Source organism: Cornus florida, unplaced genomic scaffold (genome assembly GCF_030987335.1).
Source record: "Cornus florida cultivar Cherokee Brave unplaced genomic scaffold, ASM3098733v1 CherokeeBrave_3.0.0_Hap2_Chr11, whole genome shotgun sequence".
Classification (NCBI taxonomy): domain Eukaryota; kingdom Viridiplantae; phylum Streptophyta; class Magnoliopsida; order Cornales; family Cornaceae; genus Cornus; species Cornus florida.
Genome location: NW_026775581.1, coordinates 40,598,521 through 40,612,406, shown reverse-complemented (window position 1 = coordinate 40,612,406; position 13,886 = coordinate 40,598,521). Strand labels below are relative to the sequence as shown.

General features: G+C 34.7%; 1 protein-coding gene across 1 annotated transcript; it reads right to left on the bottom strand.

The window, feature by feature from the left end:
* Positions 1–1,478: 1,478 nt before the first annotated feature.
* On the bottom strand, positions 1,479–2,687 carry LOC132280987 (uncharacterized mitochondrial protein AtMg00810-like). The gene is made up of 2 exons (XM_059782730.1): positions 2,621–2,687; positions 1,479–2,503 (listed from the first exon to the last, which is right to left on the bottom strand). The coding sequence occupies exons 1-2, from the start codon at positions 2,685–2,687 to the stop codon at positions 1,479–1,481; spliced, it is 1,092 nt and encodes a 363-aa protein (XP_059638713.1).
* Positions 2,688–13,886: the final 11,199 nt, after the last annotated feature.

Sequence of the window (13,886 nt, the reverse complement as noted above, 5' to 3'; positions counted from 1 at the left end):
GGTACTCATGTTCATGACTTTTAATCACTGAAGTGTAGCATGAGTTAAGCATATAGAACCAAGACAACCCTTGTTTCAGCAAAAACACAGTCTATGACTAAGGGTTGAAAACTGAAAATTGCAGCAGACCAATTTTCTATCACAAAACCAACTTCAACATACAAGATTCATCAAAATACACTTACTAGAGGATTAAAATCTTATAATATAGCAAGGCATAACCAATCAGTGCTTGAATCCAAGAATATCTTAGAAAATTAAGTAAAACAGATGAGCTCACTGTCCATTTTTGATTTCAGCATGATTCCAACAATAATTCAGTACTAAGCAAGTGTATAAAGGTGATTGATACCTGTGTCAACTCTCTGAAAAGACCTCAGCACCTTGGAACTAAAATCCAATACTCAGTTCAGCCCTTGCAGTAGTGAAAAACAACAGCAGCAACATCTTCTCTGCTATAACAATCACATAGCTCGAATCAATGGGTTTTTCTGGCTTGAATCGTCACCAAAAACTTCAGAAAAACTAGTTCAATCAAGGCTCTTGAGATAATTCAGGCTGCAGCTCAATGTCACTTCTCACACACGAGGCTTAAACCCTAAAAATGACTATAACAACATATACATATGGAATCACAAAGTGCACAGAACTTCATACACCCACAGAATACACCTGTCACCTCAAGCCAATCATTGGTAAGGCATAATGCAGATACTTTCAAGAGCAAGAACCAATAACAGAAGGCCACCTTAGCAATTTTGTCTCTATGCACACTGAAATTGACACATACACACAACACTGCAGCATACTCCATTCAGCTCCAGACTTAACCTCCAAGAAATGCAATATTCTTGCATATTCACTTACTTTAGGACCACTGAAACGTTTCACACTAATGAGCATAGTAAGAAATGACCAGAATACCCTTGCAACAGATTTTTAACTTCTTAGCTAAGAAAAATCCTGAAACTGTATCAATGACAATGTTGATTCATTCAGGTCAATCCAGTGCAATGCAGCATCCAAAGCATACGTGTATATGTTGAATACAACTGAGAAATGACAATGCTACCCCTAGAACCATTTGTGACAATTTATATGAACTGAATCCACACAATACTCAGCAAATTAAGCAGGAATAGATAGATATACTATGATAATCACATTAAGACAGTTATGAAAGATAAGTCACTGATTAGAAAATGACCACACTATCCTTGAGACTTATTTCAAGCAACTTTGACAATAAAGAAGCCCTTTGAAGCCACTGCCACATAGATTTTTGACATTAAAGAGGCAAACAATGCTTAAGGGACTTCAGGACCAACAATCTCCCCCTTTTGCCTTTAATGACAAAACTTCAATCATATAGCAGCAAGTAAGAGAAGGGATAGCTGAAACACTACCCTTAGTTCAGTCCATTCTCCCCCTTTTTGACATTAAAGGACAAAAGGTGAGAAGGACCAACAATGAGAGGCTTAGAAAGGACGTGGAACAACCCTGAGAAGAGCTCTAAGGGTTGAAAATCGTTGAGGGAGAAGAGGTTTGGTCATGATATCTGCCAGTTGATTTTCAGTTGGTAAATAAGTAATGTCAATGAGGCCTTTCTGGACTTTGTCTCTAAGAAAGTGATACTTGATGTCAATATGTTTGCTCTTCCAGTGAAGTGTGGGATTCTTGCTTATTGCAATGGCACTTTGATTATCACAGTAGAGTTTAGGAGGACCTGAGAATTGAAGACCAAGATTAGCAAAAGTAGTGTGTATCCAGAGAAGTTGGGAACCAGCCTGAGAAGCAGCTATGTATTCAGCTTTTGAAATAGACAGAGACACAGTATCCTGCTTCTTGCTTAACCAAGAGACTAAGTTGGAACCAAGAAGATAGCAATAGCCTGATGTACTTTTTCTGTCAGGTAAGGATCCACCCCAATCAGCATCTAAAAAGGCTATAATAGGCAATGTGGATGAGAAGATATAATGTAGACCATAAGAAATAGTACCCTTGACATATCTCAGAATCCTTTTAGCAGCCTGAAGATGAGAGAGTCTAGGATTGCTTTGAAACCTTGCTACCAACCCCACAGAATACATGATATCAGGTCTTGAAGTTGTGAGATACAATAGACTAGCAATGATAGACCTATAAAGAGTAGAGGGAACTGATTCTGTGGTACACTTAAGAGACAGCTTGGAATTAGGGCATAAGGGGGTTGAAACAGATTTGCACTCAGTCATATTCAATTTTGTAAGCAACTTAGTGGCATATTTCTGTTGAGAGATGAAAATTCCTTTGGAGGTTTGATGAATTTGAAGACCTAAGAAGTATCTAAGAGTTCCCAAAAGAGACATTTCAAATATGGTTTTTAGTAAATTGGCAAACTCTGAGGCTAAAGATGTATTTGAGCCACAAAACATAAAGTCATCAACATAGACTTGAAGAATAAGGAACTGATCTTGATGAAGCTTGACATAAAGAGTGTTATCCACTTTTCCTCTATGAAAACCTTGTTCAATCAAGAACTAATGCAGTTTTTCATACCAAGCCCTGGGAGCCTGTTTGAGACCATACAAGGCCTTGTTTAACTTGAAAACATAGGAGGGAGACTTGGGATCTTTAAAACCTTCAAGTTGTTCCAGGTATACTTCTTCATTTAACTCTCCATTCAAAAAGGCAGACTTAACATCCATTTGATACACTTTGACTTGTTTGTGACAAGCAAAGGACAAGAGCATTCTAATGGATTCCATCCTAGCAACTGGGGCAAAAGTTTCATCATAGTCAATACCAGCTTGTTAAGAGTATCCTTTACACACCAATCTAGCCTTGTTTCTAATAACTGTCCCTTTTTCATCAAGTTTGTTTCTGTAAATCCATTTGGAACCAATAACATTCTTAGCTGCAGGTCTAGGAACCAGTGTCCAAGTGTCATTCTTGTGAATTTGATTAATTTCTTCTTTCATAGCAACCATCCAATCTTCACTTTTCTATGCTTCAGAATAAGACTTTGGTTTAATAGAGGATAACATTGCAAAATGACTATATTCTTCACCATCATCAACTTCTAATTCAGTGAGTTTCTTTTTATTTCTTATTTGAACACCAGCTTGAGGAGAACCAATGATGTTTTTAGCTTGAACCTGTTTTTGTAATCCTGGATAAGTAACTTCTCTATGATCATCAAGTTCTGAAGTAGATTTAACAGATTTATCTAACCCTTGAATAGAATGAGATGGACTGGCTTTAGTTGATCCTGGTGTAGAACTAATGTCATCATTTATGCTGAACTGAGGAGTTTCATCAAATTTAACATGAATTGATTCAATAACCTTGGAGGATCTAAGATTGTAGCATCTGTAAGCCTTGCTTTTTGTAGAGTACCCTAAGAATATCCCTTTATCAACCTTGGAATCAAATTTTCCTAAGTTCTCTATATGATTGAGGATGAAACACCTGCTGCCAAACACTTTAAAGTAATGAACTATTGCAGGTCTTCCATACCATAGTTCAAAAGGATTTTTATATGAATTAGGTCTAAGAAGTACCCTGTTGATGATATACACAGCTGTATTAATAGCTTCAGCCCAAAATCCCTTTGCAAGACCTTTTTTAAGTAGCATAGTTCTTCCCATTTCCTGAACAATTCTATTCTTCCTTTCCACAGTCCCATTTTGTTGAGGAGTAGCTACAGCTGAAAACTCTTTCTTGATACCCTTTACATCACAATAACTTTCAAATTCCCTCATTGTAAACTCAGAACCAAAATCAGATCTAAGCTTCTTCACAGTACAGCTTCTTTCATTTTCAACAAGATTTACAAACTTAATGAAGTGTGTTATAGCCTCAGACTTTTCTTTCAAAAAGTAAACCCATACCATTCTACTGAAATCATCAATGAGTAGCATAAAGTACTTACTTCCACCAATGCTTGTAGCTCTGGTAGGACCACAGAGATCCATATGTATCAAATCAAGAGCTCTGGATGTGTTGATTTCTTTGGAAGGAATGACACTTTAGTTTGTTTGCCTTATTGACATGCTTTGCATAGATGATTGTCACTGAATTTTATATCAGGTAGACCTTTCACAACTTTCAATTTCAGGATTTTGATTAGATTTTTAGAGTGAAGATGGCCTAGTCTCTTGTGCCATAGTATAGCTTCATCTAGAGAGGTCAGATTCCAGTAAATAGCTTCTTCTGAGACTGTGTACACATTTCCAGAGGATCTGCAAGCTGAGAATAGGATTTTTTCAGATTCAATATCAACCACATTACATCTTTCTTTATCAAAACAGACTTTCTTCCCATTGTCACATAGTTGGCTTACTCTTAGGAGATTATGTTTGAGGCCTTCAACAAGTAATACCTCTTTGATCTCAGGTAATTCATCAGACTTACTCACAGTGCCAATACCAATAATCTTGGCCTTTTGATTGTCTCCAAAGATGACATTCCTCCATCAAAGTTTTTAAAAGATACAAACTTGGAACCATCACTTATCATGTGTCTCGAGCAGCTACTGTCAACATACCATTTGTCATTTGTGTTACCAGCTTTGAAAGCAGTATACACCTAACATACTCACAGCATTCATTCTCTTTGGTATCCACATCATCTTAGACTTTACAAGAGATCTATTATCCTTAACTTTCTGAACTGAAGTTATGTTAGACTTCTTTACATACATTTTGGTAACTTTGTTCTTGAGGGTTTTATGATTAGAAATCTTGCATACACTTCTCCTGAAGATGCCTTAACAAACACAGTGTGGTTTTGTTTTACTTTGGTTGCAGTGTTAGTCTTCATTCACTGTGGTATTCATGTTCATGACTTTTAATCACTGAAGTGTAACATGAGTTAAGCATATAGAACCAAGACAACCCTTGTTTCAGCAAAAAACACAGTCTATGACTAAAGGTTGAAAACTGAAAAGCAGCAGACCAATTTTCTATCACAAAACTAACTTCAACATACAAGATTCATCAAAATACACTTGCTAGAGGATTAAAATCTTATAATATAGCAAGGCATAACCAATCAGTGCTTGAATCCAAGAATATCTCAGAAAATTAAGTAAAACAGATGAGCTCACTGTCCATTTTTGATTTCAGCATGATTCCAACAATAATTCAGTACTGAGCAAGTGTATAAAGGTGATTGATACCTGTGTCAACTCTCTGAAAAGACCTCAGCACCTTGGAACTAAAATCCAATACTCAGTTCAGCCCTTGCAGCAGTGAAAAATAACAGGAGCAACATCTTCTCTGCTATAACAATCACATAGCTCGAATCAGTGGGTTTTTTTGGCTTGAATCATCACCAAAAACTTCAGAAAAACTAGTTCAATCAAGGCTCTCGAGATAATTCAGGCTGCAGCTCAATGTCACTTCTCACACACAAGGCTTAAACCCTAAAAATGACTATAACAGCATATATATATGGAATCACAAAGTGCACAGAACTTCATGCACCCACATAATACACCTGTCACCTTAAGCCAATCATTGGTAAGGCATAATGCAGATATTTTCAAGAGCAAGAACCAATAACAGAAGGCCACCTCAGCAATTTTGTCTCTATGCACACTGAAATTGACACATACACATAACACTGCAGCATACTCCATTCAGCTCTAGACTTAACCTCCAAGAAATGCAATATTCTTGCATAGTCACTTACTTTAGGACCACTGAAATGTGTCACACTAATGAGCATAGTAAGAAATGACCAGAATACCCTTGCAACAGATTTTTAACTTTTTAGCTAAGAAAAATCCTGAAACTGTATCAATGACAATGCTGATTCACTCAGGTTAATCCAGTGCAATGCAGCATCCAAAACATACGTGTATATGTTGAATACAACTAAGAAATGACAACGCTACCCCTGGAACCATTTGTGACAATTTACATGAACTGAATCCACACAATACTCAGCAAATTAAGCAGAAACAGATAGACATACTGTGATAAATACATTAAGACAGTTATGAAGGATAAGTCACTGATTAGAAAATGACCACACTATCCTTAAGACTTATTTCAAGCAACTTTGACAATGAAGAAGCCATTTAAAGCCACTGCCACACAGATTTTTGACATTAAAGAGGCAAACAATGCTTAAGGGACTTCAGGATCAACATAAAACAAAACAACATAGGATGTCTGCAAAAAGATGGATTTCCTTTATTGATTGCATTACTAGTAGAAGTTTTAAACCTACATTTGAACATGTCCAAGGAAAGGATAATAATCTAGCAGATAGTCTATCTCATTTACTAATTGATTGCTAAATTTTGTAGGAATGGAGAAGAGTAGCAACAATAGTTATAGCTTTTATACCAGGCACTTCTAACCCACTTTTGATTATCCAAAATCCAGCTCAACAGTTCCGTGCTAGAAATAAACTTTTTCTAGACCAAAAACTTGTTTTAGATAATATTTGGTTTACAAGAAATAATCCCGATAGAGCCCTCGTCAGAAATTTAAATACTTTAAGTTAATATTTTGTAGCGTCTAACTTAGCATATCATAATCTTCAGCAAGAACACAAGGTGCTCATTTCTCATTTTAAAAAGCTAAATTTAGCCTACCAAAATGCAGCAGCAAACACCACAACTGAACTAACCATGTCTGAACAAAGGACTGATGAAGATGAAAATCTTCAAAAAATTCAATTTCTGCAGGTACAAACAAAGTATGTCAATCTACTACCCATTTTTTCTCCGACTTACAGAGAAATCCTAAGACAGTAAGTCGAAGACATAAAAGAACTTATCTTTGAAGAAACAAAGTTTGATGGATTCAATGAATGGGTTGAAATCCAAAATTACCTCAGAAACAATTGTCCACCTAAAGGAACCCGTTACCATTATTATTTTCCTAAGATTTATCTAGAATAATGATGTACTTACCATAGTTCAGTTAGATATAGACCTTATACATTATTCTCCCTTTGATATCATCAGAAAGACATGGTTTTTTAACAAAAACCACCAGATGCCACACATGTAAGCTTCTAGAACTAGGAATGGTCAACAGCATTACCATACATAAAGACATGCCTTTAGAAGTATTAGAAGTTTTCAATTTTCCTAACAAATTGAACCAAGCAATTCTTTTTGAACAATCTCATTGGCACCAAAATTACGTGCCAGAAAGTCCAATTCTCCTTCAAATCCACAGCATTCCCCTTAAATCGGTAAATTATGGAGTTGTAATTCTTGGACAACATAAGATCTACGTTAATTTAGAGCTAGTGGAAGTTCAGAATCAGTTACAACATACCCCTTTTGTTAATGATTTTCGTAACCACGTAGAACCAGCCACATATGACCATCTAATGTATTACAAAGCATACCGGCAACTTAATTAACCCAAGTTTCAATCACGGTTTCAAATTTTTAGATCATAACATTAATATGGAGATTTTTTATCAAAACCAGAATTCCATATGTCATCAGATCTCCCCTAGAAATCAAAATCTCACTAGAAGTAGTTGCTATAATGGACAAAGAAAAAGAACTCAACAAATGTCTACATGCTCGTTATGACAACAACAGCTCACCAGACAACATTGAAGAAAGAAATTTGTCTAATATGCTAGAGGTGTAATAATTTCGCCAGAAGCATCCAGAAAGCATCCAAAGCATATTCTCTAACAGTGTAAGGATAGAAAGCAGATTCTCTAATAGTGTAAAGATAAAAAGAAGATTCACAAAGCAGATTCTCTAACAGTGTAAGGATAGAAGCAGATTCTCCAACAATGTAAGGATAAAAAACAGATTCATTAGTCGCATAAGAGGACAAAATGCTACAGTATAAAGGAAAAAAAGTTCAGTAATAATTCAAGCTAGATCTTATCATCAAAGTATCTTGAATCTTAGCCGTCTATGCAGCATTTGCAATCTCAAATGTTGATCCATCTCTCATTTTCTTATAAAAAGAACCATTCATCCCAAGAGAATAATAGAGTGCTCCAGACATCGAGTTTCCATCTAGAATTCCAGACTTCAGCAACAGCTTTCTAGTGTATTTTCGTATTGTGATTTCTTTCAGTGTGCTTCTTTTTGTAAAATATTGTGTGAGAGTGAATCCATGTATAAACAGTGTGTATCCATATATATATTTTTCATGTAATAAAATCATCCAGTTTGCTTTTATTTAGAATCTCCTTCCCCTTATTCAGTATTTTCTTTTCTTTCGGACAAAAGATTTATGTCAACAAAAAGATCTAGTATATCGATTTCTTTTAGCCAGACAGTGTAGATCCTAGAATTTTTTTGAATTCAACCAGTACAAGCTACCTTAGTTTTAATTTAGCAATTCCTTCTATGAGTTGACTCGAACTGTTAGCTTGTTGGCCCAGTCTTGCCGGTGTCTTGGCATTTGTTTTCGGGCATTATTATAGTGTTATCAGGTTCGATAGTCATTTCTGTGATTCAATTATTAAATTTATTTCTATGTTATTGCATGCTTCTAGCTTGATACGACATTCGATTTAATTTTGGTATCAGAGGTATATTGTTTCGTTAAATGAAATTTTTATATAAGATCTTTTGTTTAAAGATGTCTATAAGTCTATATTAATCTACTGTGAAATTTTTAGAACTATTTCAAAAAAATAAAAATAATAAAAATAAAAATAAAAATAAAAACTAACTTAGGGGGTCTTTTCATAATTGGTCAAAAGTTTCGAGGTGCAATTCATATTTTACCAAAAATAGAAGGACTTATAAGCAAAATTGGGATAGCAATCACACAGGGACACTCCCCTTATGAGCCAAAATATATCTCTAAACGTGTTTATATGTATATATATAAACACACACATTATATATATATATATCTCATTCTACTTCAATCTATACAAATAATCAAAAGAATTCTAAAAATCTGATGACTTATGGGAGTCCGTCTCGTTCAAAAGTTCTTTGGGACAAATGTTGGCATCATTAAGGTTACGTTTAAAAAATAAGTTCAAAGGAGTTAAAAATTTTTTTTTTTTTTTCCTGATAAATTGGAGAATAGAGACTCAAATACAAGTAAGCTGATGCTCTATATCTATAGGTAACTGGATAATACCTCAAAAGCGACCATTGAGACTATCGGATGTGACATGAACTCGTATCATTGTTAAGCACTTTAGTTTTGACAATGTTCAGTGCACAATTAAGGACATGAAACAAAATTATTTGACTAAAGGACTGATTCATTGATGCCATCGCTTTTCTTTTCCCCATTCTTTTTCTTTTCTCATTTATAATCTTCTCTCACTGGACGCCACCACAGCCAGGCATTAATTGCAACTTTCTCCTGGCAAAACAAAAGCGTGGGCATAACACTCAAAAGATGTTACATGGGAGTATTTAGCTGTTTAAAAGCTTAAGTCATTAGACGAACATTCAAAAGATATTAATATCCAAATTTATATGTTTTCAATAGTTCAATAAATGTGTTCTTATCAGAATTATAAATGAACAATGGGACTCTCTTCATCCGAATATGATGTGGATAAAAACTCATAATATTTTTCTTCATTCAAATTCACAATGCCTTCATTAAGGTTGGTCCACCCGAATAGTGCGGGACCTGATAGGACATCCATCCTAATGGCGGGATACCCGATTCCCAACTAGGACACTTTCATGGGAGCACTTGGCGCAACACTAGATTAAAAATTAGATCTGCTCTAATACCATTTGTTATGGATCAAGTGTTTCGCAATTTGACTTAAAAGCTTAAGTTATTAGGTTGGTGCTAACCCTCAATTTTATATGTCCAAAACTCTTTCCATCCGAGGCACAAGAACACTCCAAAAAAAATAAAAAAAATAAAAGTTAATAAAAAGGAAAGAAGTCATAGCACAAGAAAGAAAAGAAAAGTGGGAGGAGAGCATTTTCTTTTGCAGACACCACAATTGTACTCACCTCCTATTCCTACTTTTGGTTTTTTTGGCTCCATCTTTGTAAAAGCCCAGCAAGGCGCACCATCAATGAATTTGAAAGACTCCAAATCCATACCAAAGAAGCAATTTCATCACTTGTCAACATTTTAAGACCTTTTTTTCTCATTGATGTTGAAATTAATCACCCCCAAATGGAGGAATCAATTGACTCAAATAAATGGTAGAAATTATTTTATTTTATTTTTTTTACTGAAAGGTAAATAATATTTTTTCCCCCCACAAACTTAGTAAATAAATGCTAGATTTAAGGGTAGATTTAAATCAAAAAATAGTTAAACAAGACTAAATTCACATAGATAAGAAAAGTTTTTTTTTTTTTTTTTTTTTTTTTTTTGGGAAAATAGAAGAAAAGTTTGTTATTAGTGCATAACATACACTTTTTTCATAGAGATTGCGACGATGGACAATATTGCGTGAATCTACACAATAGGTCAATTCATGCACGGACTTATTCAAGACCCAGCCCCACTGATTTTTTTCTTTTTTGTCACTCACTCTCAAATAATTTTCCGGGTCTCTTTCGAGGTCAACTCAACAGCATTATTTTCATCATTTGTTGAGAACTACGTATTAATCTCTAGGCCAAATTACACCGATACCCCTCTCGGGGGTTGGGTTGAATCTCACGTAAATAGATACTTTAGTTTTAATTTGCACTCATATTTTGAAAAATTTATTTGTATTTTACTCATACTCTAAATGTCACTTTTCAAATATAACAGAGTGGGAATACTTTTTTACATGCAAAATGACTATGCTATTTATTTGACATCGCTATTGACTTACAAAAAAGGAGTTTTAGGTGCAAAATGACATAATTATCCATGCGAGTCATTTTAAGTGACCAAAATACCCCAAAATTACCCCCACCTCTCTCTCTCTCTCTCCCCTTCTCCCACTAACTATATATATATAGAGAGAGAGACAGAGAGAGTAATGATCTCTTGCTTTTCTGCACTTTTTATACTGGCTTTCCTTTTAATGCAAAATTACTATCACAATTTCTAGTATTCAAATTTAATATTTACTAATACCATTAATTATAACAATAAAAGGTAAGTACTAAAAAAATAAAATTAGAAATCTATTAATCTCTTTAATAAAAATAAAAATAGAATTTTTTTGCTCTACAGAAAGTAAGAGATCACTGCTCTCTCTCTCTCTCTCTATATATCAAAACATATTTATAAAAATATTCACACCCACTACACATATTAATCTGAAATTACCTTGTTACAAGCTGAAAAAATCCCCTTTTCCAACCATATTTACAGGTTCACTAAATAAGTAAATATGTAACACACACACACACATATATATATATATATAGAGAGAGAGAGAGAGAGAGATATGTTGGTTTATGCTAGTTTTGAATGATAAGGTAGAAAGACCTTTTTAAAAAGCTTTGGAGAGAGATAATTGAGTAGTATTTAGTCTATACTCAAATATTAGAGGTAAAAAGTATTAAAATATTAGAGGTAAAATTATTATTTAGTATGACGAAAAGCTATTTGAGTGTGAGTGATGATAATTTTTTAAAAATAATCTTATATAAAATTTATTCAAAACTTAAGGGTGTCACTCAAATTTAATCCTAAAATGAAACTTGAGTTACTTGACCATATCCTAAAAGTTTGAATTTTTTTTTTTTTTGGGGGTTGTAAATTAGGGGGAAAAAATTCGATGAATAAGGAGGACACTTCACCAACCGTGTCACTAAAATAACGCACTTGAAATTATGTTTTCGGCCAACAGATATTTCGCATGTTGAGACGGATTAATAGCTTTTCAAAGTTGTGATGGCACTTCAGGCACTACGTGTCTCCAACTTCGCTCATTATTCACATCCATCCCTATTATTGTATTTGACGATGATATGGATATATGATAATGATATATACAGTCACATACATACATTTTGAGAGAGAGAGAGAGAGAATCGTGATCAGATACAGTGATACTACAGGGAAATGCATTATTGCGTGACTGGAGGAGTGTACAGGTGGCAGACAACTAACCGCCCCATAGATATTTGCTTTGAACCGCCCTGGTGAGGTGGCAAAGGAACTAGTGTGAATTTAAGTCTTTACATAACGGCAACATCACGTGGTGTCCACGTGTCGGCCTTAGCGGGAATGCTTTCCTTTCTAATTATAGCAATAAAGTCACGTCACGGCCTTTCTTATCCAATCAGAGCCTGGTTTTGGATCTCTTCACATGTTTTCTAGTGGAGCTGTGGCTTAGTGCATGCGTACACGTGGAAGGCTAAGCGAGATTGGACGGTGAGGAGTTCTGTCTGGTTCGTTGAGCCGAGCATTTCCTTATTCTCAAATCTCAATCAACGCTGGACTCGTTTTGGACCATCTTTTTGCAGTTACATTCTCTGATTTTTTTTATTTTTTATTTATTTTTTTTTTTTGACAAGCATGTTCAGATTTTCAATTAAATTGAAAATTATTTGAAAATGTGGACAACCTAGAGAGACTGTATATCAAAGTCATAAACTGTATGAAAGAAAAGTAGTGCGATTGACCCGACGAAAAAATTGACAAGTACTTGACAGCACAAGTGTAAAAGGACATGTCGTATTTCGAAATCAAAATGCATGAAAGAAGTTGTATATATGTTGGTGATACAATGGAAGAATTTACCACTAACTCTTGGTTTACGACAATGGTTCGTATAGTATTTGCAATAGTCAATAATAACTCTTCTAATTATGCAGTTGCTCTCGTTTTAGTAGCAAATTTTATTGGATAATTATTTTAGTGTTTAGTTTGAAAGTGCGTCGAGGGTTACTTGGCTAATGTTTTGCCTACCGGCGGGCCAAAATTGTGTTTGGCTCAATTTGTGACTTGAGTTGGTCATGATGTGAGATATATATTTTGTAATTAACTCATTTCGATGTCAAAACAGGTTTGATCAAGTAGTAATTTCTCAATTCAAGATTGAAGATCGGATGCAGATTTGAAGAAATTCAAGTATTCATGATTTATTACACTCCGGGATGATGAGAATAATGCTTTAGAAAGGTATGTGAGTGAGTGAGAACACTTAGAAAGTTTTTAGAAGTTTGAAGTGTTTAGGAAATTTACAATTCGTCCAATTGGTACTGGTAGGCAAATCTAGTACTGGTAGGAAATTTTCGTTCTCTCCATTTGGTACTGGTAGCCAAATAGCAGTTTCACTCTTATCCATTGGGAACCTGTAGCCAAAATACGTCGGAAACCATTCTACCTTTCCTGAACCGATAGCCACATCCTGTATCGGTTCAAGACTGTTGAGCATGTTAGGTAACTTTAGTTTCTTATTCTGTTTTGAATCCTTTTTGGACCAAAACTTCTTTCCATATACTATGCACGAATTTTAATTGTTTTAGAAGTGTTATTAGATCTTCCAAACTTCTATATAATACATCTTTCATTCATTATTGAGGTATGTCTTTGAGGAACATCAATTAAATATTATGAGAAAATCTTTAGAGAGATATTCTTCAGAAAATCAAATATGATTATTCTGAATTTATTTTTTAGAGCACACACATATATTCATGAGTGATTTAGTAGTGTTGTTCTCTATCTCATCGGAATTAGAGCTTAATTGAAGATTCAGATATTCCTAAAAAAACATGATTTAATTCTTCTACATCGAGTTCAGATCTTGAAGAAAAGAAGTAAAAGTGATCACACTTTAAAATGGTCAAAGCATTCGAGAAGTGTTGTTTGATCTACCTTTTACTCTTCTACAAAGATCAAGTATAAACCTGAAGTCAAGTTGCTATTAGACAGGACGTCGCAAAGCCAGAAGATTGTTAGCAATTGGTGTTTGGTAGAACGATTGGTTGTGAGTCAGAGTCAAAGTTCAGAGTACTTTGTTTCAAACATAGTGGATCGGTTTACTTTGGGCTGCATAGTCTACGAGGT

Bases quoted from the DNA above. Each gene is read 5' to 3' on its own strand.
- LOC132280987 (XM_059782730.1), bottom strand. From the start codon at position 2,687: ATGGATGTTAAGTCTGCCTTTTTGAATGGAGAGTTAAATGAAGAAGTA. The intron at 2,504-2,620 runs GTTTTAAAGATC...TGATTGAACAAG, and splicing joins ATACCTGGAACAACTTGAAG to GTTTTCATAGAGGAAAAGTG.